Raw genomic sequence first — 25,259 nt, 5'->3', positions numbered from 1 at the left:
AGCTCAGAGTGGAGTGTCATCGTTCATGTGCCCTGCCCTGCAGGGAATACCCAAATAACCAAATGCAGTGCACAGCCTTTATACAACCTCCAAAAGTGGAAATTGCCTAGCCCAACCTTGTCACATTTAATGTTGGTCGATAGCAGTCATACAGAACAGCAACGCTGCATAATGACCATCTCGGACCTTGTATTAGGTGTTAATATCAAGTACACATGACCTTGACTTGCATTTAAATCTACCATCCAAGCAGCAAAGAAACAAATGAAATTCAACATCTAAACACATGCATTCGAAAGAAAAAAAAAAGAAAAAAATCAAAACACATATCTGTGATGCAACCTGAAGAAAACAATTTACATGCAAATCAAAACCTTATCATACCTTTTGCCTGCAGAATTGGGCCCAAACGCAAGGTGTTCAATTAAGTTACGTCCAATTTCTCTCACACTTTTAACTTGAAGAAACAGTCGGCTCCATGTGCATTTTATTGGCAGTCATTTTGGCATTCCAGCCTCTGCGAGTGATCAAGAGTCACTTAAGAGGAGACGCCACACATGGAATAAGTGACAAGCGCCTGGATGTTGTCCGTAAAACAAACTCAAATTTCACTTTGCAAAACTAACTGTAGGATGGCTAAAGGGGAGAGGGCAGATTGATCTGTGTAATAAACCACTAAATCTTCTTGGGAAGCCATCTTCTGTCAAAAGTCCTGAAGTTCACTCTATTAGAGCTTGTTGTAGCACATTGGAAAAATCAGAAACAAGCGGAGATTAACATAATATGAAATTTATGCCAGGAATTTGAGCTACAGTGGAGGAGACTTATTCCAGGGGCCTCCATTTGGAGGTGCAAGGCATACTTTGGCCACCAGAGGAAAGTAAAATTACACTAGAAATTGCTTCACAGTAAATCTTGCATTTATTTGTTTTCTCCCACTTATCCTGTAGTATGATCATTTTATATATTTTTACTTATTTCTGGTATTTCATCTAACATACAATCCAAAAGCACTGATGGTGTAGTCACCATCAAGGTTTGGGTTAATATTATTATTATTATATTCGACAATAATACACAATGAAAATAAATCTTTATTTATTGTACAGCTATCTTACCCTAGTAATAGTAATAATAATAACAATAATAATAATAATCATAATAATAATAATAATATGCTTTCCAGTGGAGATTTCAAAGTACTGTGGCCAACTGGTTAGTACATCTGCCTCATAGTTCTGAGGACCAGGTTTCTAATTGCTGATGTACAGTTTGCATTTCCTCCCTGTGCCTGTGTGGGTTTTTTTGTTTGCGGGTACTCTGGTTTCATCCCCGATATTAAAACATGCATGGTGGGCTAGTTGAAAAGAACTCTAAATTGCCCAAAGGTGTGGATTTGAGTACAAATATTTGTTTCTCTTTGCCCTGAGATTTGGTGGCATCCACTTCCGCCTCTCCCCCGAAGATAGCTGGGATAGGCTCCAGAATCCTGCGGTTTTAGTGAGGATAAGCGGTAGGGAAATGGATGGATGGAAGGATGAAATGACATTTCAAGGTGGAGTTTTTTAATTTGCCTTTTTCCCCACATTTTACAGATGTCCTTATTTGAACACTTTATTTTTTTCATCTACGCCGCCAGATGTCACTGTTGCTTTAAGAAACGTGTGGAGCTGATTTCTATCTTCAAACAAAGCATCAACTCAACTTTCCATGCAATTACGTCAGGAAGAAAAAAAAAAGTCACGTCATTTTTAGATGTGGCAAACAAACCAAAATGAAATTAAATTAAAGAAAAACGAAATGTACAGAGCTGTAAAAAATTATTGCCCCCCTCCCCAAAGTCTAGAATTTTTGCATAGGTTTCCCACTTCATAATGTTTAGGATAATTGTAAATATAAGACAAATATTACCCAAGTAAACTAAAAATACTGTTTTCAAATGGTGATGTCACTTATTAAAACAAAAACAGTTACTTGGCCCTATGTGAAAAAGCAATGCCCCCAAATTCTCATAACTGGTTGAGCCTTCCTCAGTAGTAAAAATTAAATCAAGCATTTTCTTTAACTGGTAATGAGTCTTTCATATTTCTGTGGAGATGTTTTGGCCAAACTTTCCTTGCAGAATTGTTTAACGTTTGCAAAAATGGAGGGTCATAAACTGATGGCTGAACATTCTGCTTTAGAATTTCCTATTAAAGAGCAAAATTCATGATTCCATCGATCACAGAAAGTTGTTTAGACCCTAAAAGACCATCACACTCTCGACACATTTGATTGTTGATGTGATGTTCTTTTGATGAAACGTGATGCTACTTATTCCAGATAGAATGTGACACACTTTCCAAAACTTCTAAATTCATCTCTTTAGTTCCAAGGGTCTTGGGAAACCTTCAGATGTTTGTTTGTTTTTTGCAAAAGTAAGATGAGCCTTTATGTTCTTTTTGGTCAGCAGTGGCTTTCGCCTTGGAAGTCTGCCATGGAAGCCATTTTTTCCAAATCTCTTCCTTATTGTTGTCTCATGAATACTGACCTTAACTGAGGCAAGGGAGGCCTGCAGTACTTTACAAGTCGTCCTGAGTTGTTTTGTGGCTTCCTGGATGAGTCATTGCATCTCTCTTGGGTTATTCTTTGGAAGTTGGCCACCCCTGGGAATGTTCATCCCTGTTCTATAGTTCACTGCAATCCTAAAGATTTTGAAAATTGCTTTGATAACCCTTTCTGGACTGATAGATGTCAATTTATTACTCGACTGTCCTGGAATTTCTTTTAAATCCTGTCATTTTTTTAAGAGCTTTCTGATTTGATGTCTTTGGGAACAACAACAAGTGTGGAAGTGATCAGGTTTGCGTGTGATCAGTGAAAATGTATCAAAAATTCTGCATTCAAGAGTTAACAAGCGGAGCATTAGTTTTCCATATAACTCATTTTTTTTCTTTTATAGATGAAAGCACCATTAAAAAAAATTGTATTTTAAGATCACCTGGGTTATAAGTGTCTGAAATTTACATTTGTTTGTTGATCATAAAAATTTAAGTGAGGCAATATGTAAAAATATAAGAATAGGAGAAAAAAGACAATAGTTTTTCACAGCACTGTATGTTATTCTATATACAAAATAAGTCATCCATCAATCAATTTTCTATACCACTTATCCTGTTTGCGGTTGTAAGGATATACATAAAATCACTTAGTTATGCAAGCCATTTTTTAATGAGTTAACATTTGAAATGAACAATTATGAGTTAACCAACCGTACGAAAAATGCCAAAAACAATGAAACAAATTTAAATGAACAGTATTCCATAAAGGCTTATGGGTACGGATCAAAAAAATGGAAAGGGCCTTATGTGGCCCTCGGGGCATACTTTGTCCAGCCCATAGATCATCGCTGCCTCCTACTTTCAGCTCTGCCTTCTTCATGCCTCCGAGGCTGCGCACATAGAAGGAAGGAAAAAAAAAGTGCAAGTCGGCAAAAAATTAGAAAGTTGTGAGACCTTGAGGTGCAAGGAAAAAGAAAGAAAGAAAAAAACTGCAGAAGACTCCAAGCAGCCCATGCAGGAGGACCTTAGAGAAACTTTGATTAACTTTTAAGGACACCTTAAGTTTTTCAAAATGGATTATGTGTCCATTTTTGTGAGCGTGTTTTTGCTCCACTTCATCCACTTTAAATCGACATCTGCTGCCCCTTCTCCTATCATCAGATTTCCTGGAGATGATACTCCCAGGACCGACAAAGAGGTCGCACTGGTAAGCTTCTTTTAGTCTTCTTTTGCAGCCCGGAAAAAAAAAACATTTTCCACATATATATATATATACTTGGATCCATTTTTATTTTTCCTCCATTTTGTAGCGCTACCTAAACAAGTTCTATGGGTGCCCGCAAGATAGATGCAACCTGATGGTCCTCAAGGACACCTTAAAGAAAATGCAAAAGTTCTTCTCCTTGCAAGAGACTGGTGAGATCGACGAAAAGACTGTAGAGATTATGAAGAAGCCCCGCTGTGGTGTGCCAGATGTGGCCAACTACAACTTTTTCCACAGAAAACCATTGTGGCAGAAGAAAGACATTACCTACAGGTCAGACCATGGACTTTTAAGGACATCTTTAAATGTTGAAATTTTGAATGCGAAACTTGAAAATGTTTAAAATGCCAGAACATAATGAAAACCACTAAAACTAAAAAGTAATAATGGTTTCTATCACAACATATAGCAAGACAACAAACTGGTATAAGTGAATCATGCTCAGTAGTCGAACGTTATTTCAAATTTTTAAAAAATTAAATCCTAACATGCTAACAGTTGGCAAGATATTAGTCAGAGAAAACAAAATACCAAGACAGATCAATTAGTCCTGTGTAGTTCTTGATCTCAGTTACTGTTTCTGAGGGTCCCATGAAATCTTAACATGTAAGCATGTAGCGCCGGAGAAAAGGAGTCGGAGGCGGAGTGTCGGACACAGAAACAGAACTTGCTTTATTGTTCGACATCACCAAACTACTCGCATAACGGCGGGAACTCTGTTAACCTTTTGCTCCGGAAGCGCAACAACAAAAACAGTCCGTGCGGAACCCCGCACCCCAACTCGAGGTCCCGCGGGTGAATTATGTAAACACCACACAAGCCCCCCCAGAATTCACCCATAGTCAAAATCCTTGTGCCGTGGAGGGATGATGACCCGACCCCGGCGAGTGTGCACTGTAGGGGCCGATGGGGGCGGGGCCGCACTGTCCATTGAGTCACGGGACAAGGGCTCAGGCGGGGTCAAGGGTACCCCGGCGGGCGCAGGGGCACAGGGCAAAGGGGGACGACCCCGGCGCGGGGGGAGGGCCAACCCCAAAGGCTGGGCAATGTCCAGGTGCGCGGGTTTGACCCTGTCCACGGAAACAGTCTCGGGTCTGCCGCCAATGTCCACGAGCAGGCTCTTATCCCCATGCTCCAGGACCCTGAACGGCCCGTCGTATGGGGGGCGGAGAGGTCCACGGTGGGCGTCATGACGAACAAACACAAAATCCGCAGAGCGCAGGTGACGGGGCAGCCGGGCAGCTGGGGTGCCATGTTGCGACGTGGGAACCGGCGCAAACCCTTTTGCGGCCTCCAGCAGGGAGGACCGTTGCCAGGCTGCGGACCAGGGCGCTTTGGCGTCCGGGATGAATTCGCCGGGGACCCGCAGTGGCTGGCCGTAGACGAGTTCGGCGGATGAGGACAACAGGTCCTCCTTGGGGGCGCACCTGAGGCCGAGCATGACCCACGGGAGCTTATCCAACCAGTTGCCGTCCGTCAAGCCGGCACGCAGGGCTGCTTTCATGGAGCGGTGGAACCGCTCGCAAAGACCGTTCGCCTGGGGGTGATAGGCGGTAGTGCGGTGCAGCTTGACCCCCAAACTCTCAGCGACTGCGTTCCAGAGTTCAGAGGTAAACTGAGGGCCACGATCTGAAGAAAGGTCGCACGGTGTCCCGAAGCGTGCAACCCACGTGCCGATGAACGCCCGGGCCACGTCTGACGACGTTGTCGAGGAGAGGGGAACGGCTTCGGGCCAGCGGGTCGTCCTGTCCACCATGGTGAGCAAGTAGGTGAATCCGTGCGAGGGAGGAAGTGGACCTACCAAGTCAACGTTGACGTGGTCAAACCTCCTCTCGGGGACAGCAAAGGGCTCCAAGGGGGCTTTTGTGTGGCGATGCACCTTAGCCGCTGACAGGCCACGCACGAGTCGACCCAGGCCTGCACATCTTTCTTGAGACCGCGCCACACGAACTTCTGGGCCACCAGCCTCACGGACGGTTTCCTTCCGGGGTGGGAGAGGTTGTGGACCGCCTCGAAAACAGCTCTTCGCCAGTTTGCAGGGACCAGCGGCCGAGGCTGGTCAGCCGAGAGGTCGCACAGCAACCTGACGCCCGAGTCACCAACCGCGACTTCCTCCAGGCGCAAACCCGTGTCAGAAGTCTTGAGGGCCTGCACCCCGTGGTCCGAGGCCTGGTCTGCGCTCATGCGGGAGTAGTCGAGACCCAGATGCACAGTGCCGACGATCGCCCTGGAGAGGCAGTCCGCGACCACATTGGATTTGCCGGCGATGTGTTGGATGTCCGTAGTGTACTCAGAGATGAACGACAGTTGGCGTTGCTGGCGGGCGGACCACGGCTCGGCCACCTTGGACATGGCGAAAGTGAGGGGTTTATGGTCCACATATGCCGTGAACTCACGGCCTTCCAATAGGGAGCGGAAGTGGCGGATCGCCAGCCAGAGGCCGAGGAGCTCTCTATCGAACGTGCTGTATTTGCGCTCCCTGGGGACCAGCTGACGGCTGAAAAAGGCAAGCGGTTGCCAGGCGCCGCCGACCCACTGTTCGAATACGGCTCCAACAGCGTAGTCCGATGCATCGGTAGTGAGAGCGACAGGGGCCCCGTGGGTCGGGTGAGCCAGCATAGCGGCACGACTCAGTGCGGCCTTCGTAGCCTCGAAGGCTTCCATCCTCTCGGCCGTCCATTCAACGTCCCGGTTGGGGGCCTTGTCTTTAAGACCCTCATAGAGCGGGCGCATGATGTGGGCCGCCCGGCGGATGAACCGGTGGTAGAAAGTCACCATCCCCAGGAACTCCCGGAGGCCCCGAGCCGAGCGAGGTCGGGGAAAAGCGGAGACGGCCTCCACCTTTGCCGGAAGGGGGGCGGCGCCGTTCTTGTCTATGAGGTGCCCGAGGAACTGGATAGAGGGCACCCCGAAAACACACTTTGCCGGGTTGATGATCAGGCCATGCTGCTCAAGTCTTGCGAAGAGGTCGCGGAGGTGCATCAGATGTTCATCCTCCGAGGAGCTGGCGACGAGGATGTCATCCAAATAGACGAACACAAATGGCAAGTCCCTGATCACAGAATCCATTAAACGCTGGAAAGATTGTGCCGCGTTTTTAAGACCAAACGGCATCCTCAGAAACTCGAACAGTCCAAACGGAGTGATTACAGCTGTCTTGGGAACGTCTGAGGGGTGCACGGGAACCTGGTGATACCCGCGCACCAGGTCGACCTTGGAGAACAAGATTTTGCCTGCCAGGTGGGCTGAGAAGTCCTGAATGTGTGGAACAGGGTAGCGGTCGGGCGTAGTGGCGTCGTTAAGGCGGCGGTAGTCACCACACGGTCGCCACCCACCACTCGGTTTAGGGACGATGTGTAGTGGCGAGGCCCACGGGCTATCCGAGCGGCGGACGATGCCCAGACGCTCCATGTTGGCAAACTCGGACTTAGCGACTGCTAGCTTCTCGGGATCAAGCCGTCGGGCCCTCGCGTGGATCGGGGGGCCCTTGGTCTCAATGTGGTGCTCGACCCCATGTTTAGTCGTGGCAGAGGAGAAAGTGGGCCGTGTCAAGGCAGGGAACTCACCAAGGAGGAGTTGGTACTTGGTGCCGTCCGATAGCGAACTGGAGAGACCACCATAAGTCGCCTCATTGCGGACGCAGGCGACCGTGGAAAAAGTCAGTGCATCCACCAGACGGCCCCTCTTAACATCCACCAGCAGCCCGTGGGCACAAAAAAAATCAGCGCCGAGGAGAGGGAATGAGACATCCGCAGTGACAAAGTCCCATGTGAAGCGCTGACTCCCGAAACACAAGTCCACAGTCCTCATGCCATAAGAGCGGATAGGGGAGCCATTAGCGGACAGTAGGGGTGGCCCATGAGTCCCGCCAGCGGCGTCCTCCGCAGTGGCCGTCAGGACGCTCCTCTGGGCGCCGGTGTCACAAAGGAATTTGCGCCCGGAAAGGTTGTCCTTGACGAACAGCAGCCGGCTCTTCGCGCCCACGCTCACGGCCGCTGCGAAGCGTGGGCTTTGGCGTTTCCCGACGCGTCGTAGTTGCAAGGGGCGCGGCACCTCTTCGCTTTCGCACCGAAATGGGCATGGAAGTAGCACAAGCCTGTGCCAGCACGGCCGTCGGTGCCAAAGGGGCCCCTGCTGGATGCCACCCCCGCGCCCGAAGGTGAGTAACTGCGCGTCGCGGCCAGCGTCTCAGGGGAGAAGCGCTGGGTTGCCAGGAAGAAACGGTCGGCCTCCTCGGCCAGGGCCCGGGGCTCAGTGATAGTACTGTTCGCGAGCGCCGTCTGAACATGCGGTGGCATTTGCCTGAGAAACAGTTCCATGAAAATGAAATTGGGCTCTTCCGTGCCCAGCAGGTTTAGCATCATTTCCATGAGTTCGGAAGGTTTGCTGTCCCCCAGTCCATTAATAGCCAACAGACGTCGGGCACGTTCCGGCCGTGAAAGTTCAAAAACCTTGAGAAGGTGAGCCTTGATCCCAGCATACTTATCTCGGGCCGGGGGAGAGGTGATGAAGTTCACTGCTCTGGCCGCCGTTGAGCTCCCGAGTGCTGAGACAACGTGGTAGTAACGCGTGGAATCATCTGAGATCCCGCGGAGGGTGAACTGAGCCTCCGTCTGTGCGAACCACGCTGCCGCGGACGTCTCCCAAAACTCCGGCAATTTGAGGATGGCGGTTGCCATGTTCGTTTCAGTCTCGAAAACGCCGGGACTGACGTCGGGGTCACCAGTGTAGCGCCGGAGAAAAGGAGTCGGAGGCGGAGTGTCGGACACAGAAACAGAACTTGCTTTATTGTTCGACATCACCAAACTACTCGCATAACGGCGGGAACTCTGTTAACCTTTTGCTCCGGAAGCGCAACAACAAAAACAGTCCGTGCGGAACCCTGCACCCCAACTCGAGGTCCCGCGGGTGAATTATGTAAACACCACAAGCAGTCATATTTGCCATCATAATTGGATGATATACACCTTGGTAGGATAAATGCTAAAATCAATTGATACTTGAGGATTTTATGTGTCACCCTGTAGCTGAATGTCATTTCAAATGAAAATCAAACAAAGGCTAACATGGTAACAGTAGGCATGCAAGAACACAGCAAGCTAGCAAGGAGTCTGAGAAAATCAAGTGGCAAGACAGAGCGATAAAAATTTACTCTCTTTTCCTGTATTCAGCTTTCTAATGAGGATGTGTTAAACATGCAGGTGTGGTAAGCCAGCTACCCTGAGGAGGATGATGAGATTTTAAATTTTTCCTGTATTAGTGTATCATTTAGAATGGCTCAAACACTAGCATGCTAACAGTTTGTAATGCTAATAGAGAGTAAGATAGCAACTAGAGTAACAAAAGAATTAAAGTACCTAGATGATTTTATCTCTTATCATATAATCAGGTACTAACTCGAATGACACATATTGAAATGCTAACATATAAGCAGTTGACATCCCAACATATTGCAAGATGGTGACAAAACAAACATCCAAATCCATGCTCCCATGTAAACAGGAACAGAAGAGGCCCTTTAAGACCTAAAAAGCCTTTTCTAGAATTTGTTCGCATATTCAAGCAGACCTCAACTTGGCCCTGTTTAACCCTCTGTACTTAAACAGCCCCTCCCTCAACATTCCCGACCCCCCTCCCCCAGATCTGACCCCCACTATCCACTGGGCCATGACACTGTTATTCTTACTCACGCCAGTATTCTTATGCAGTAAGCGTGTGTCAGGTCTTCTGCTTGGAAGTTCACAAAAATATGCAGTTGTTTTTACCAGATGAGTGCTTCTATGTCCCAGCTCATCTGCTCCTTGTTGCATTTTTTGGCCATATGATTCATGGTCATGTTGTTGACTGGAACAACCCCCCCCCCCCCCCGCCCCTTGACAAATTCTCCCACTGGCTTTGTTTCTTTAAAACTCCTGTTAATCTTGAAATGACATAATTCTCTGCAGAATCCTTGGTTACTCTCCGGATCTGGACGAGGAAGTCATCAACGACGCTTTCTTCAGAGCCTTCAAAGTGTGGAGTGACGTTACGCCACTCTCGTTCAATCGCCTCATGGATGGAGAGGCGGACATTATGATCAATTTTGGCCGCAACGGTAGGGATAAAAAGCAGTCCGGAGTTATCCTAGCAACATAAACTTCATGATGTCACCATAAAAAAATAATTTCAACTAATAAATGCATCTTGTTAAGACAGGAGTTAATACAAGTAATCTCAAGCAGCTATTCACTATATTGTCCAATAATTGTAAATGTCCTACCCCCCGCCACCAGAGAAAAATCATCTTCATCATCTATATTATTATAGTATTAGTATAAAATATTTGCCTGTACCTATTTTCCTCAAATAAATTGCCTTTTCTCTCATAGATGTCTATTGAAACACATACCGTGCCCAAAAAATAAATGTCTCCAGTGATAATAGATGGAACCCCCCCATTTATTACATATTGCACCAACAGCTCAAATAAATTATTGTGTCCACTCAAGATAATAGATTTTTTGTGTTTTTTGGGGGAAAATGACACGCATATATTCAAGTATACATCTATTGTAAATACTTGAAAAAACTGTTACTGTAAGTACTTAAAACATGTACAATATTTAGCTCAAATAAAAGTTGTCTCCGCTTCCCCATTTGAAAAAATAAATGCTTTCAGTCTTTAGACACAGAATGCCACCGATTAGCTTGAAAAAGTAACTTAGTTACTTTACTGATTACTTTATTTCAAAAGTAACTAAGTTTTTAAAAAGTACATTTTTAGATGCCAAGTGGCAGGAATATTACCTATTCACAGTACAAATTAAAAAAAAAAATCGTAACCGTACCCATTACATGGTACTGTACAGCACACAAGTTAAAGAATGAACATGAAAAAATAACTTCAAGTGTTCTTGAAGCCACATTAAATCAGAACCCTACAGCAGACTTGACGTGTCAAATCGCCACCTAAATACAACGCCATTCTCAGTACACATCTTGAAAGACTCGACAGACAGGCAGACATTGTGGGGGTCCATGAAGGTGTCAGTGTGCGCGCGCAAAGTCCACAACGAACCTTACTGTCCTCTTTCAAAAGTGGGTAGCCAAACATTGTTCTCAAGGAAGACTACTGTTACGTAAGAATAATACATGACATTTAAAAAAAAAAAACAGTAAAGAGGCATTGGGACAGAGCTCCCACCATTTAAAATAAGTGCCCAAAAAGCCACAAGACATGCCCCCCCCCCCCCCCACTCATCACGTCATGAAGAAGTTGTATGCTAATCAGACTTAGTAGTTGTGTTTGCGTGTGTGTGACACCATAGGGATAGTCATGTTGCCATATTCAGTGCCAAAACAGCAATAGAAACGTCTGCAACTTACCGCAAAGTGTTTTCTCAGGTTTGAAGTGGGCTGAAATAGCCAAGTTTGGGCAGTCGCCATTGAAGAACTCCTTGACAAAACTGATGTTGTTATTGTTATTGTTGTTTTAGTCTGCGAACACACTCGCGCTGTTTTTCCCCCCAAAATATGTCATTTTGATTAGCTCGCAAAAGTGATGTATTAGGTCTTGTGACTGCATTGTGTCGTCTGATTTGTGGATTGGAGTCAAATGACACTCGTGATCCCGTTTGATTGGCGGAACGGTCGCTCTATACGGAAGTCGCAGATCGAGTCTAAAAATACAAAAGCGTTCATGTGATTAAATAAAGCTAGAGAATGGAATGTCGATCATTGTGACGGTTACAGTGCCCTAAATAATTGGCATTACACTAGAATAAATAAATGCAATTTTCATCTTGGGGGAAACAAATAACAGATATCGCCATAAAAAACACATTTGTAAAAATAATACCTCTAATATGTTTGGTACTCACCTTAGTTCTGTAAGCATATATGGTTTTCCACAAATACTGTAAAGTGACCACCACTTTTTAAATTACGTGCCGCTGTTGGTTAATTTGGCACTGGAATAAATCTCAAATAAATGCTTACTTTTTTCAAACTCAAGGATGTTAGCTGATGTTGGTTTGGGACTGCGCTAACCACTTTTACCATGACAGATATTATATGTCCTGGTCAATATCATTATCACAACACAGACGATCAAGAACAGTGTTCATGACATATAATGCAGAAGTCTATGGTGGAGTGTAATAATTAATTAGACAATAATTTCCATTTAGTAGTCTAGGAACAAAACTGGCTAACTCACCAAACCATCAACAATCTATTACTCACAATCTACTGTGTGGTATTTGTAATGCTAACTATTCCCAATTTGCCAAAGTCCAATCGTGCAGAATTGTATTATAAACTGTGTCATCAACAGAGCACGGTGATGGTTACCCATTTGATGGCAAAGACGGACTCTTGGCTCATGCCTTTGCTCCTGGACCAGGAATAGGGGGCGACTCTCACTTTGACGATGATGAGCAGTGGACACTTGGAGAGGGCCAAGGTAAAACTGCTAAAGTGCTGCATCTCGTCCGCAGCAAAGTACAGCTGACATGCGCATGACATGACATACACCCATCCAACAACGACAAATCTAATTGCATGAACTTTCTGGAACTGCTCCATGCCTAAATCCTTTGCCTATCTGGGAGGTGAACAGAACACCAAAAAAAAAAGAACTTTTGCAGCAAATGACCCAGATGAATTTCAGACGGTTTAAACCTACTGGTTCTCTTTTCATCAGTGGTCAAGGTGAAATTCGGCAGCGCAGATGGAGAATTCTGCAAATTCCCCTTCCTGTTCCAAGGCACCGAGTACAACAGCTGCACCTCTCAGGGCCGTGACGATGGCTTCCTGTGGTGCTCCACCACTTACAACTTTGATGAAGATGGCAAATATGGTTTCTGTCCTCACGAATGTAAGTCATACTCTTGTTTGGCCTGAGGGACCAAATGGTATTGAATTATTTCTGCTGTGGAAGACTAAAAGAAAGTAGCTGTATCGTTTTGCCATAAATACATTTTTTTCTGTTGATTTTGGAAGGGACTTGTGGGTTTCTTTACAAAGTTACAAGCCCACTTTAGGAAACTGGGCTTTATCAAACATCATTTTTGTCTATTTTCTTTGTTTGAACATCCCTGGTTTATAGCTATGTGCCAAAGGTGTTTCATATGCCATTAACATGGGTGGACCCAATTGGTTCTGGAACTTTCTACTGATTTTGGGGACAGTTGCATACATCAAGAACAATTTGCCTTCTTAACAAAAGCATCATACATATGCAGTGTTCTTTTTATCATCCATCTATCAATTCTCCAGCCCGGTTACCCTCACAAGGGTCACAGGAGTTCTGGAGCCTATATACCAGCTACCTTCGGGTGAAAGGCCGACTACACCCCTGGGGTTGGTCGCCAGTCAGTCGCAGGGCACATATTAACACCATCACTGAGCGGGAATCGATCCCACTTTTTCCATGACGTCCTAAGAGGCCACAAGATGGCATCAAAGCCCATGGCAATAGGAAAGTAGTAATTGCTGTCAAGAAAGTGTTGTTAAAGTGACACATCTTGACTATCCTGACCTTATGTCATGGAGGAGCCCATGTTAAAGTTGCGTTGTTTGATGGAAGTTGCAATGTCTTCGTTGCATTTGCATGTACATAGTTTGTGCTGTATTTGTGGTTTAAACTATTAGTATAGATTTTTTTTTTTTTTTTTACAGAATGTGTCAACTACTCACTCTTGTAAGCAATTTGTGAGAGGTCTTGGTCCCAATCCCCTGCAATACTGTGCGTTTAGGGTTAGGGTTAGGGTTATATGCGAACACTCAGCACAACTGACTGACCCACTGTTTGTGTACATTAACCTGAGCCCATTGTCGCTTTATGATTGGCTTCCATTTCACCTCACAGTTCTTTGGTTTGGCCAAACCCACTGTTGACGATAGACAACAAGGATTTGTGATTATAAATGGTTGTGACTCGTAATTTAACAGTTGTAATTGTCAGCCACGGGAAGATGATCGGGAGGCAAAATCACTCAACACACATTGCAAACCAGAGGACACTCTTTCCTGATACTCTTAACAGATCTCCAACAAGTGGCCTTTTGCTAACTTTGATGGCTAAGACAGGGAAAATGCTCAAATTTGGCCTGATTGATGGAATGTGTGCTGATCACTTTGTTTTTCTGACATTTTGTACTGCAGTGCTCTTCACCCTGGGTGGAAATGGCGAGGGAGCAGCATGTAAATTCCCCTTCACCTTCCAGGGCGAGAAGTATGATGGCTGTACGACTACAGGAAGAGATGACGGCTATCGCTGGTGTGCTACAACTGAAAACTATGACCAGGACAAAACCTACGGCTTCTGCCCTGAAACTGGTTGGTGGTGCCTTCTTCTTCCGGATTTTATGAGCTCTGTTTACAAGATTGTAGAGCGTTGAGCGCTCTTATGGGTGTTAGCCTCTCCAGGGAACATTCATTTGGGGTTTTCCGGTCTTGTCCATGGTCTGCCAAAGGCATGTGAAAATATTTTCACGTGCTTATTTTCTGCTCGGTCAACTTGGCCTAGTTTTCAGGTTGTGAAAGAATCAGGGTGATAGAGAAGTATGACCACTGTGGTTTCCGTGTGGTTAGCATTTTTGCCTCATAGTGAGAAGATTATGGGGTTCAATCTCTCCTGGACTCTGTGAAAGTTGTACCCCAAAACATTGTCATTATTATATATTAAGACTAAATTGTCCATAGGTGGAGGTGACTGTGTATCATTGTGTCAATTGTGGCTCGTGTATCTGCCTCGCAGTTAGGAGTATCTTGGTTTGAATGTCGGCTCTGGACCGATCCTCTGTAGGTTATCTGTGCCGGTTTCTCTGATTTCATCACATATTCTCAAAATGTAGATTTTAATTAAATAAAGTACTGACAAATTTTGGTGGGAAGAAGCCCATGAACTCAGACACATGCCTGCCCCATTCTTTTGTGTCAAGTTACCCACAAACTCTCAGGTGTATATTTACATAACTGTCATAAAATGTGCACCGCAGAGTTGACTAGTGGTATTAATGTTGAGTTTGCCATATATGTGTGTCTTTAAAAAAATACTCATTATTTCCTAAGTTTTGGAATCTTGAAAAAATGTGACAAAATTGTTCTGTAAATTGAGGCATCCGGCAAAACCACATTTTCAAGGTTTAGCCATCGTTAGCTTGCTAACTGCAGGCTGAAGTGGTAAATGGGCCTTGTGATGGTCAGCTAACTCACAACTGAACACCCAAAAAAAATGTCACTTGGTACTTGTATAGCGGGGGAGGCACCATGCTCAAGAAAGTATGCACCGTATTTTAGCCCCACTCAGAAATTCAGGAAAATTTTAACAGTGAAAAAGATACTCAATTCAGCACCATATTGAGATTCATTTGTATGTATTTTCAACACTTAACTTCAAACGTATTTAATGTATTTAGAAACAAATCAATAATCTATGTTTATAGACCCTTTAATTCGACACATGAAAGTCTAAAGGCATTGACTTTTGTCATTCTCATTGTTAAACATCAAATTGCATAAGGTTAATCACGTTGTTTTTAGCAATACTGTAATAGTTGCACCATACGAATTGACATCATGATTCTATTGTGGCCTGGTGGGAGTGCAAAACATAATTTTTTTCCTCATCCCGCCATTATATGGTTCCCATTTTATGACGTCACAACACACTAGTTTGGACTAACACAGTGGTTTTCAAACTTTTTTGGGTGCACCATCTATTCTGGGGATTAATTTTTTCTGTGCCCCCCACACCACTTGAAATTTTTTCCAACGGGGAGGGGTGTTAGCACTGAAAATTGTAAAAGCAGTGACATGTGATAGCACTCAAATAGGTTTGGGAGGGAATTGAATGAAAGATTGTCAAGTGAGGGGCAGGAACAAACCATGCCAACACCTCCCCGCTCTCATGCCCCCCGCCCCCCTTCCCACATTTGTCATAAGTCATTACAAGAGTTGTTCTTTTGCAGCGATGTCAACTGTGGGCGGTAACAGTGAAGGCAGCCCCTGTGTCTTCCCCTTCACCTTCCTGGGAGACACCTACGAGTCCTGCACCACGTCCGGACGCAGTGATGGCAAGATGTGGTGCGGTACAACCAAGAGTTACGATGATGACCGCAAGTGGGGTTTCTGCCCGGATCAAGGTAATGACTGATGAATGTGTTTTTCTATCACTGAATCCGATCTGCAAAAGAAATATCACATTTCATGACATGACTTGCTTTCAGGCTACAGTTTATTTCTGGTGGCTGCTCATGAGTTTGGCCATGCCCTTGGCTTGGAGCACTCTGAAGACCCTGGTGCACTGATGGCCCCCATCTATACCTTCACCAAGGACTTCAGACTCTCTAGCGATGATATCAAGGGCATCCAGGAGCTCTATGGTGGGAAGGAAATACCATACCATCACAGCCTGGTTTTATTATAGTCCAGGGAATGACAAAGTAGCCTTATATTTCCAGGAATTCCTACAGACAAGCCTCTACCTCCAACTCAGGGACCCGTGACCCCCATGGACATCTGTAAGGAGCCTATTACTTTTGATGCTGTTGCCCAAATTAGAGGAGAGACCTTCTTCTTCAAGGACAGGTAAGCGAACGAGAGGTGCTGCATTGTTTTGATCAAATTTGATCCCACCAGAAACACATATGCAAGAGAATTTGCTCCAGTAAAAGGTGCTGACTATTTTGTGTGATACAGTACGGTATATCCATTTCTTCACATACAGCTGCCACATTCACAGCTCACTCCCATTCTGATAGATATTTGGGGATTTTCAACTACTGTATTATATTTTATTATTCTTGTCTATTGTTACTGTCCACTTGGCTGCTTTCAAACCTTATGAAGATGTAATCTAATACTGTATTTGCTTTTATTTCTCGTTTACCAGAACTGGAATGTCTAACCACTTGAAGTTGGTGGTTGCCTTGAGCTTTCATCCTAAAAACATCCTACAATACAAATAGTTACCATCCGTAAATGCTGTGTACACTGCTTAACACGCACTGGTGTTTAAGCAATTACTCAAGCAGCAAATTAAATGCTACGTTTGTGCATCAGCCTTCTTGAAAATTGTGCAAGCAGTTGAGCGGTTTTGCTGACTAAGATCTTTTTAGAATGCAGAAGTAAATGAAAGCTTTGATACTTGAATCTTGGAGTTGTGTGTCCAAAGGAAATAGGACAGCCTGACCAAAGAATTAAAGGTTTCTCCTGGACAAACTGGAGTTGGCATCGAATCAAAATCCAACTCGCAAAATCTGCTTTTATTTCACCACATTTGCAGTAGGCCAGGAAAACTTTGGCTTGTTGTTTGGAACTCAAGCTGCACTGCAACTTGATTCCATGTGACTCATAATCCTTGAGGAGTTCAAGCAGATATTTAGAACAGTCTGATCGCGTAACCTCATTTTTGGTCTGAAGTGTAGATATCCTGTTCTCGCATTTTTCTTGCACAGTAAGTTGCGATGTCAGTCAGTCACTAGACATAAGATTAAATCTTGTTGTTATTACAACATATTCTTCAAAGTGGAGAAAAAAATGATTTTCAGCTGGTTGTTCCACCAGTTTACTCTGTGATCGCAGGTTCTCTGTTATAACTGCTAACTTTTTTTTACAGTTATTCCTTACTATTATTGAGCTAATTTGTACTTATTTTATGCTCAATTCCCAAAGCATTTGAAATCACTGTTTGGTTTCATGTTGGTGGTTCAAAATCCTGGAAAGCACTAAAAACAAAAATTAGACAAAGATGAAGAAAAACAACCAGGTATGAGAATTAAGTTTAAATATCACACAATAAAATCATTGCTATACTGTACTACTGTATTTTGTGGTAATCACTTCAAATTATAATTAAGAAATTGTAATATTTGATTAGTTTGATTTGACAGGATTCTTGTTCTACTTTAAATTTATTGTATCATTTCCCTATTGAAAACTGGGTCAGTGGAAAAGCATTTGGGATGCAGTCGTCGTTGTTATGGAGTAGCTGCATTGCAAATCTGGGCAAGAAGGGTCTTGTTCCACTGGCGTCGGCAGCCTCGGGTTTTAACGAGAACCAGATGCTCATGAATCACGCCTTTGTGGGCTGACTCGGCCAGTGGAGAAGTTGAATCCGACTACCCACCCCCCTTGAACTCCATACTCGAAAACATTAAGCCCAGCCCCACTTCCCTTCCTCTTTTCTACTTCTACTCTCTTTGTGCCAGGTTCTTGTTCAGGTCAGTAAACTTCAGAAGCAAGCCTACTGGACCCATGCTGGTGGCCACCTACTGGCCTGACCTGCCCAGCAAGATAGATGCTGTCTATGAAAACCCAGTGGAGGAGAAAACAGTCTTCTTCTCAGGTTGGATGAATAAATGTGCTGATTTCTGGGATTTTTGTCCTTCTTTTTTTGCATCAGAAACAAATATTTGTCTGTGCTGCTTAACCACTTGAATGACTTTACTTTTAATGATTAGCCATTTCCATCCTCTGGAACTGTTGGTGTGGATATTCCATATCCCAATATGCAGTTATTAGTGGTTGTTCAAACATTCTTTGCAATTGACTGAACCAAATGTACGGTACTCGTCATGTACTACGATAAGGTTTGCATAATACATATACTATACTATACTATACTATATACCAGTGGTTCCCAAAGTCAACCTGGGCCTGGACCCCCAGTGAGTCGTCCAAAAAGCTCCTGGATCCTCAACCTCAACTTTTGCCAATAATGTGGTGCTGGACACAGCTATGCCATTCTGGTACAAAGAAATACTCAATTTTAGTGGCTAAAGTGCTCTTCCTTTTTATTTTTGCACAATAAATCAAAACGTGGTTCAACACTGGAAAGGGCTGTTCTCACATCATGATTAGCTTCCAGACGATTTGGTTTTTTCGTCTTCACATCACGGACCCCCTGGAAAGACGTTTTTTATCCCCTGGGGTCCGTGGACCCCACTTTGGGAACCACTGCTATATACAGGTAGCAATTAAATAATAGCTACATAAAGGGTTAATTTTTGGTTTGTATTATACATTAATCCCACCTACGGATGGGCTTTTGACTTAATTTCCTTGGTCAACAATCGTTGTTTGTTTGTTTGTTCTTTTTATGGGAATGTTTTGACTTCATATTACAATGCCACTGCTGTATTGAGCAGAATAACTTAGCTCAGTTAAATTGAATCTGAACTTATGTTAGTTAGACTTTCGGCAGCAAACTAGATGCAAGTAAATTAACAGCACCTCCACTGGTCGGAGCCATGCGCTTAATTTTTCCTCATTTGCATGAAGATGCAGTTATGTACCAGTTATCAAAACTCAGTTCCTCAAAGTGAAAATATTTTGTTAAATTTACAGCATTTCTGTCATAGAATTGAACCAACTTCCCCACTAGGTCCAGCACTCCAGTCTAATTGATTATAATTGGAATTAATTGCTAGCATTGGGCAGAATCCCCACATCTCCAAAACAAAATCACTTTTCAAGAAAACACTACAAAACTGTGTATTTTTATGCCATGAACATTGCGAGATCAAAGAACCCAAGCCATTTTCAATACTTTCGATTTCACAGTAATTCTTAAAAATAAAAGACTCACATTGGGACAAGATTAACCACTCATCAATTTATGAAAAAATATAAAATTGTATTTGTCAGTACTTGAGTTTTCAACATGTGCCCAAAATGGCATCTCCTCTTCGACTTTGTCAAATTCATTTTGTCATTTGAAATCAGCTGACCAAAGAGCTATACTGTGGTTTACTTTACCCATTGTTGGGGTTATGTCATACAGGCAATGAGATGTGGGTATACAAGGCTGACGAGTTGGAGAGAGGCTACCCCAAGAGGCTTGACACCCTCGGTCTGCCCAGCGACTTGACGCAGATTGATGCCGCTTTCAGCTTTAGGAAGAACAGGAAGACATACCTCTTTTCTGGGGAGCAATTCTGGAGGTGAGGAACAATATTTTTCCCTATCAAATTACCTGAACTGTGTGATTTCTTGCTTAATTACCTTTTGTATATGTGACTTCCAGATATGATGAAAATACAAAAACAATGGACAGTGGTTTCCCCAAACTGATTGCTGAATCCTGGAATGGCATCCCAGATGGGGTTGACGCTGCCTTCAGTCTCAATGGAATTGGTAATTTTACATTTTTGTTGAACGTTGGATACAACACCAGTGAGAGATGGTACAAGAGCAGTGTCGAACCTGAGATTAGTCGGCGACCAGTCCATTGTGTACCTGCCTTTTGCCCAAGGCCTGGTATAGTCTCAGGCTGAATGATGACACGTTCTATAGAAAATGAATGGCTGGAGCTGTATCAAACATACTTTATTTCTGAACTTAATCATATCCATAGCATTATACTGTGAAGTATTTCACATGTTTTAAGCCCATTGACCAACAACTCCATTGCGATTGTAATATCAGAGTAAAGCAATGAATGTCGCACAAGTATTGAAAAGGTCATCTATATTTGACGCTGTGGTCTGTCCATAATAGATGGATAGGCAAAATAGCCTGGCAATTTCGCATTGCCCATCTGTCAAATATAACGTAATTTCCGGCCTATAAGCCGCGACTTTTTTCACACACTTTCAACCCTGCGGTTTATGCGGTGTTACGGCTAATTTGTGCATTTTTTTCTAACGGGTGCAAGGGGGCACTCAAGCGGGAAAGGTAAGAGTGAGACCGGTGCGATGTACGTGCCGAGGAAGTGACTTTTACTGGTCCAATGCTGTTAGCGCTGCGCTAGCGTGTTACTCCCGTGTCTCAGTGATTTTTACCAGTATGTTTTTTTTAACCGGCCCTGTTAGTGTGGCGGCGCTAGCATTAACATTACCATTAGTGATGGTGGTGGCAGCGTGTACAGTCTTTCTTTGTAAATATCTCATTTTTTAATGTCGATTTCAATGTGGGCACTTGTGGCTTTTGGCTGTGGCCCATGTATGTACAAAATGGTATTTTGTACACAAATGTACTGGGTGAGGCTTATAACCAGGTGAGCTCGGCCGGGAATAACGGTACTTGTTTCTGACTCGTGCTCATTTGGGTTAATTCCCTGGGAGAAGTTTGCTTCAAATTAAAAAAAGATCACTTCCTGTTCATTTTGTTGTCCATGGGTCTTTGATAATTTACGATAAACATGCCCACCAAATTCCGTGTTTTTTGGGAGAAAATCGAGTTGCGGCTAACTTTTTTGCACACACTTGGGAAAAAGGTTTTCTGCTGTGTAGAGGCTGGTTTTACTCTCCTCATCTCAGACACCCTTCCCTATCCTTTTTTTCTCCTTCCAGAAAGATGTTTACATTATGTAGAAGTGCAAATAGATTAAGTCATCCAACCAGCAAGCATGATTGGCATTATTATTATTCCTAGATACTAGAGAATGTATGATGTCCCTAAGGTGACAAATTGGCAGCATGTCTGGAAAGCATTCCAGAATAAAAGCTGTAATAAATTAATGAGTTCTCATAAATAAATGATATTATTGATCTATTCAGTTACAGTATTTGTGGTTATGTGTAACTTTGAGTACTTCACGCAGCTTTGCTTTGGATGGAACAAAACAACAGGACAGGCAGGTTGAATTTCAGGAATGCTTGTCGATGAAAACCACCTTTAATCTCCTTTTGAATGGAAATATTTTGCCAGCGGCATGTGACCAGGGTTTTTTTCCATTGCGGCTCTGCTAACGCACAGCGTAGCTAAAGCATCCCACAGTGGACGTCTTTACAGACTGAGTTAGTGCTGTTCGACAGATGAGCCTCTGTTTGCAACATTTGGAGAAGCAATCACTAGTGTGGAGATTTCTGCGTGAGTAGGTTGAGAGGGCACAGTCATAACAGATCCATCAGAAGGTGCTGTTGGTCTAAATTCTATTTTACAATTGATAAAGCGCTAGTGCATGGTGGTTGGTGACTGGTTCGAACATCTGCCTCACAGTTTTGAGGACCCTGGTTCAAATCCGGGCTCCCATGTGTTTCCTATCACGTTCCAAAACTATGCATTGTAGGTTGATTAAAGACTACATTGCGTGTCGGTATAAATGTGTGTGCGAAATGTTCTTTGTTTATATGTGTGCTGTGATTGGCTGGCGACCAGCTCAGGGTGTACCCTGACCCAGAGTATTCTGGGACAGGCTCCAGCATGCCCATGACCCTGGTGTGGATAAGCAGTATGGAAAATGGATGGATTTAAGAAAGAGCAGTGTCAGAACTAATGAGAATTAATAAGCGTCTCCTTATATTCTTTAGAGTAATTTCCTTGAGTGTGTGCCCGATGTAATTGATCAATGACATTTTCTATCCACCCAGTTTATATACCGTGTATTGTCTTTCGAGTAGCAGGTGTGCTGGAGTCTAGCCCATCTGCCTTTAGGCAAGAGGCGGCGTACACCCTGAACCTGTTGCCAGCCAATCAGGGCACTGAATAGATGTAGACAAACAACCATTCAAATATACACCGAAGAACAGAATTTAGAGTCTTTAATTAACATTCTTGGAATGTGGGAGGAAACTGAAGTAGTAGAAAAAAACTTACACAACCACAGGGAGAATATGGAAACGCCATAGCTATAAGCTGAAGCCCGGATACGAGCACCCGACCTCTAAACTGTAAGGCCAGTTGGGCATCCTGCAGTCATATGAAATTTTATGACCTTAATAAGCACAGAAATTCACCTCCATACTGTCTTCATAGTTTTCATGTTCTAAAATGAATGTGGAATGACAACAATGTTTTAAGATCATAGTTTGTTTGATATTTATGACTTTAACCTGTTGCTTTTGGCAATTATAACAATGAGGTATTCACAGCAGGACTTGGTCTTTATCCAGCACAAATAGCAGGGGAATGCTGTATTCATCTTCAGAGGTTCAGGAAAATAAATACGCCCTGGACTGGTTGCTAGTCAGAGTACAGAATTCCAAATCATCTGACTATTCACATCCACACTTATGGACAATTTAGAGTATTCGAGTAAATGATCATGCATATTTTGTATATTGCTCTACCTCCCATTGATGCTTTTTCCGTTGATAAAACCGGGAAGTAAGTCAAGGTTCCAATTATTATGGGGGCTCACTGCAGGTCTAATGGTGGAGCAGAGTGGTCATTGCAACATTTAAGGATACGTGACTAATTTAATGAATGCTGTGTTACTGTGCCTTAGCTCTGCAGTATTGTATGACGCAGCCCATTTTCTTACTGCCTGTAAACTCCTCTTGGATTAAATTTGTCTTTCATTGTTGTTTGTGTTGTTTTTGCAGTTTATTGCTGTTCCACCCTGCTGATTTTGCTCCCTACTTAGGTTGTGGTCTCCTGTAGTAAGTCCTCATTTTGTTCTCTGCGCTTTCTCTTTACCAGAATACAGCTACTTCTTCAAAGGCAACCACTATTTCAAACTGGAGGACAGCAGCTTGAAGATCGTCAAGTTGGGTGAGATCACAAAGGATTGGCTCGGCTGCTGAACGCATCCAGCTATTTCGTGTGATAAGGACGTTTCCCCTCACTATCACACTGGACCTGCGGCCGCGGCAGTGCACACTATGTTTTAATCCTGCATTTGAGGCCTCCAGTGGACTTTCTACACAGCGAAACACAACTTTGTCAATGTGTGATATTTTAGGTCACCCCCATGCACATATACTACATCATGTACTCTTTCTTTTGTATTGTTCTTTTTTTTTTACTTTACTTTTTTAACAGAGACATCAGGTATGTCCACAATGCATTGAACACAGTGCTTTTAGCATGCTGTGACATGAGTTTGTTGTGAACGGTAGAAGGATTCCAGGTTTGCCTTGGATATAGTCAGAGTGTGTAAAGTAGTTTTATCAGAAATGTATCTTTTGACTAAAGTTGATTTGCTCATGATTGTGCAATACATTTGAAAAAATGATTTTTGCACAATCTCTGTGACCGAATATGGTGCTTTAGAAACTTTCTCGAGAAAATGCACACAATGGAGTGTCAAACTAAAGGAAAAACCTTACACAAATGTAGTCACCTTCTTTTAATTTGACACTCATTTGTATATACATGCATTTTTATATTATCTGTTATGTCTGACGGCTGGAAATTTCCAGGAGCAATTTGTTCAGGCACATTACTTTCCTCTTGGTTAGCACTTTGTAGAATCTCTGTTGTTTTAGTTTGGTACAGATGGATCGAAGGCACAGGTTGCCTCTTAAGGATGCGTAGGCTTCCTGCATGATGAACCCATGACAAGAGTACCGAAGTAGTATTGTTAAAAAATCTTCTTGTTTGTTAGTTTTACCTTCACCTTGTCAATTCAGTTGTGGTGTTTAATGTTAGTTTCTATACTTGTGCACTTTGTTACTGTCATCAATAAAGATGGTCATTATTAGGTGATGTGAGATTAATGTGTACATCACAAATACATCTGGAAAGCAAAATCCACTTTCTAGACCACATACATGTGTGTGTGTGTAAAGTTGTATGTGTGTTTATGGATATATATACAGTATATCAGGAAAATGGGTACACACAAAAAAAAGACACAAGGACAGAAAGGAACAGGGAGATACAGTATGTTGTACAGTACAGTAGCTGTAGAAAACTGTGCCATCTTGTGGACATTTTAGTAAACACCAAAACATGGTTTCAACAAATCACTGCAAAATTTCTTACAGGGCATTTTTCACACGAGTAAAAAAAATGTTAGTACCTTTCTGTGAATGAAAGAAATCCAATCATGGTCACAAAAATAACTTCATTCTGAAAACAGTTATCAAACAAAAATTTTGTTAGAATTAACCAATGAAAATCAGGCACTGCTTTTGAATTCTGGTTCAACAGATTTATTAAAAAAAAAAAAAAAATCAGGATACTGGTCTTCACAAAAATGGTATCCCCTAAAAAAGACTGAAAATAATTTGGCTATAGGGACATGTTTAAACAAAGTGTTTTTAAAATTCTTATCAGTCAGTTGTCCTATTTAAAAGGTGATAAGTTATCACTGTGCTGTTTGATGTACTACCTTACACATGGACATGAAGAAGCAAGGGAAAGAGTCGCCTCAGGAGATCAGCGAAAAAATATAAGACCAGCATTTTAAAGGTAAATATATACGAACGTCTCCAAGGAGCTTGATGTTTTTGTGACTACAGTTGCACATATCCAGATATTTAATAGTCAACCTTCCAAGATGTGGTTGCAGAAGGAAAACTGATGAGAAAGTGAAGAAACGGATATGGCAAATGTAACATAAGAGCCTGGAATTTGCCATACTGCATGTTGACAAGCCACAAAGCTTCTGGGAGGACGTGCTATGGACAGACAAGACAGAACTGGAAGATTTAGTAAGGCACATTAATTCTATGTTCACAGATGCAAAAATGAAGCACTGCGCGATACTTTAGTCGGGTTCGATACTTTAGTCGGGTTCGGCGGCATCACGCGGCAGCTCTGTCGGCCAGTCAGGTGACAATGATGTCATGGCCCACCTC

At 43.2% G+C, this 25,259-nt stretch overlaps 1 protein-coding gene across 1 annotated transcript; it reads left to right on the top strand.

Annotated features, from left to right (window-relative positions):
• The first annotated feature begins 3,430 nt into the window (after window positions 1-3,430).
• Window positions 3,431-24,157, top strand: mmp2 (matrix metallopeptidase 2). Its single transcript, XM_061814638.1, has 13 exons — window positions 3,431-3,747; window positions 3,851-4,077; window positions 9,750-9,898; window positions 12,119-12,247; window positions 12,488-12,661; window positions 13,951-14,124; window positions 15,759-15,932; window positions 16,017-16,172; window positions 16,251-16,377; window positions 18,000-18,136; window positions 19,574-19,733; window positions 19,817-19,926; window positions 23,155-24,157. Exons 1-13 carry the CDS (start codon window positions 3,613-3,615, stop codon window positions 23,256-23,258), a joined length of 1,956 nt encoding a protein of 651 aa, XP_061670622.1. The 5' UTR covers window positions 3,431-3,612; the 3' UTR covers window positions 23,259-24,157.
• Window positions 24,158-25,259: the final 1,102 nt, after the last annotated feature.

Source organism: Syngnathoides biaculeatus, chromosome 3, assembly GCF_019802595.1.
Source record: "Syngnathoides biaculeatus isolate LvHL_M chromosome 3, ASM1980259v1, whole genome shotgun sequence".
NCBI lineage: Eukaryota > Metazoa > Chordata > Actinopteri > Syngnathiformes > Syngnathidae > Syngnathoides > Syngnathoides biaculeatus.
This window is presented reverse-complemented; position numbering and strand designations above follow the sequence as displayed.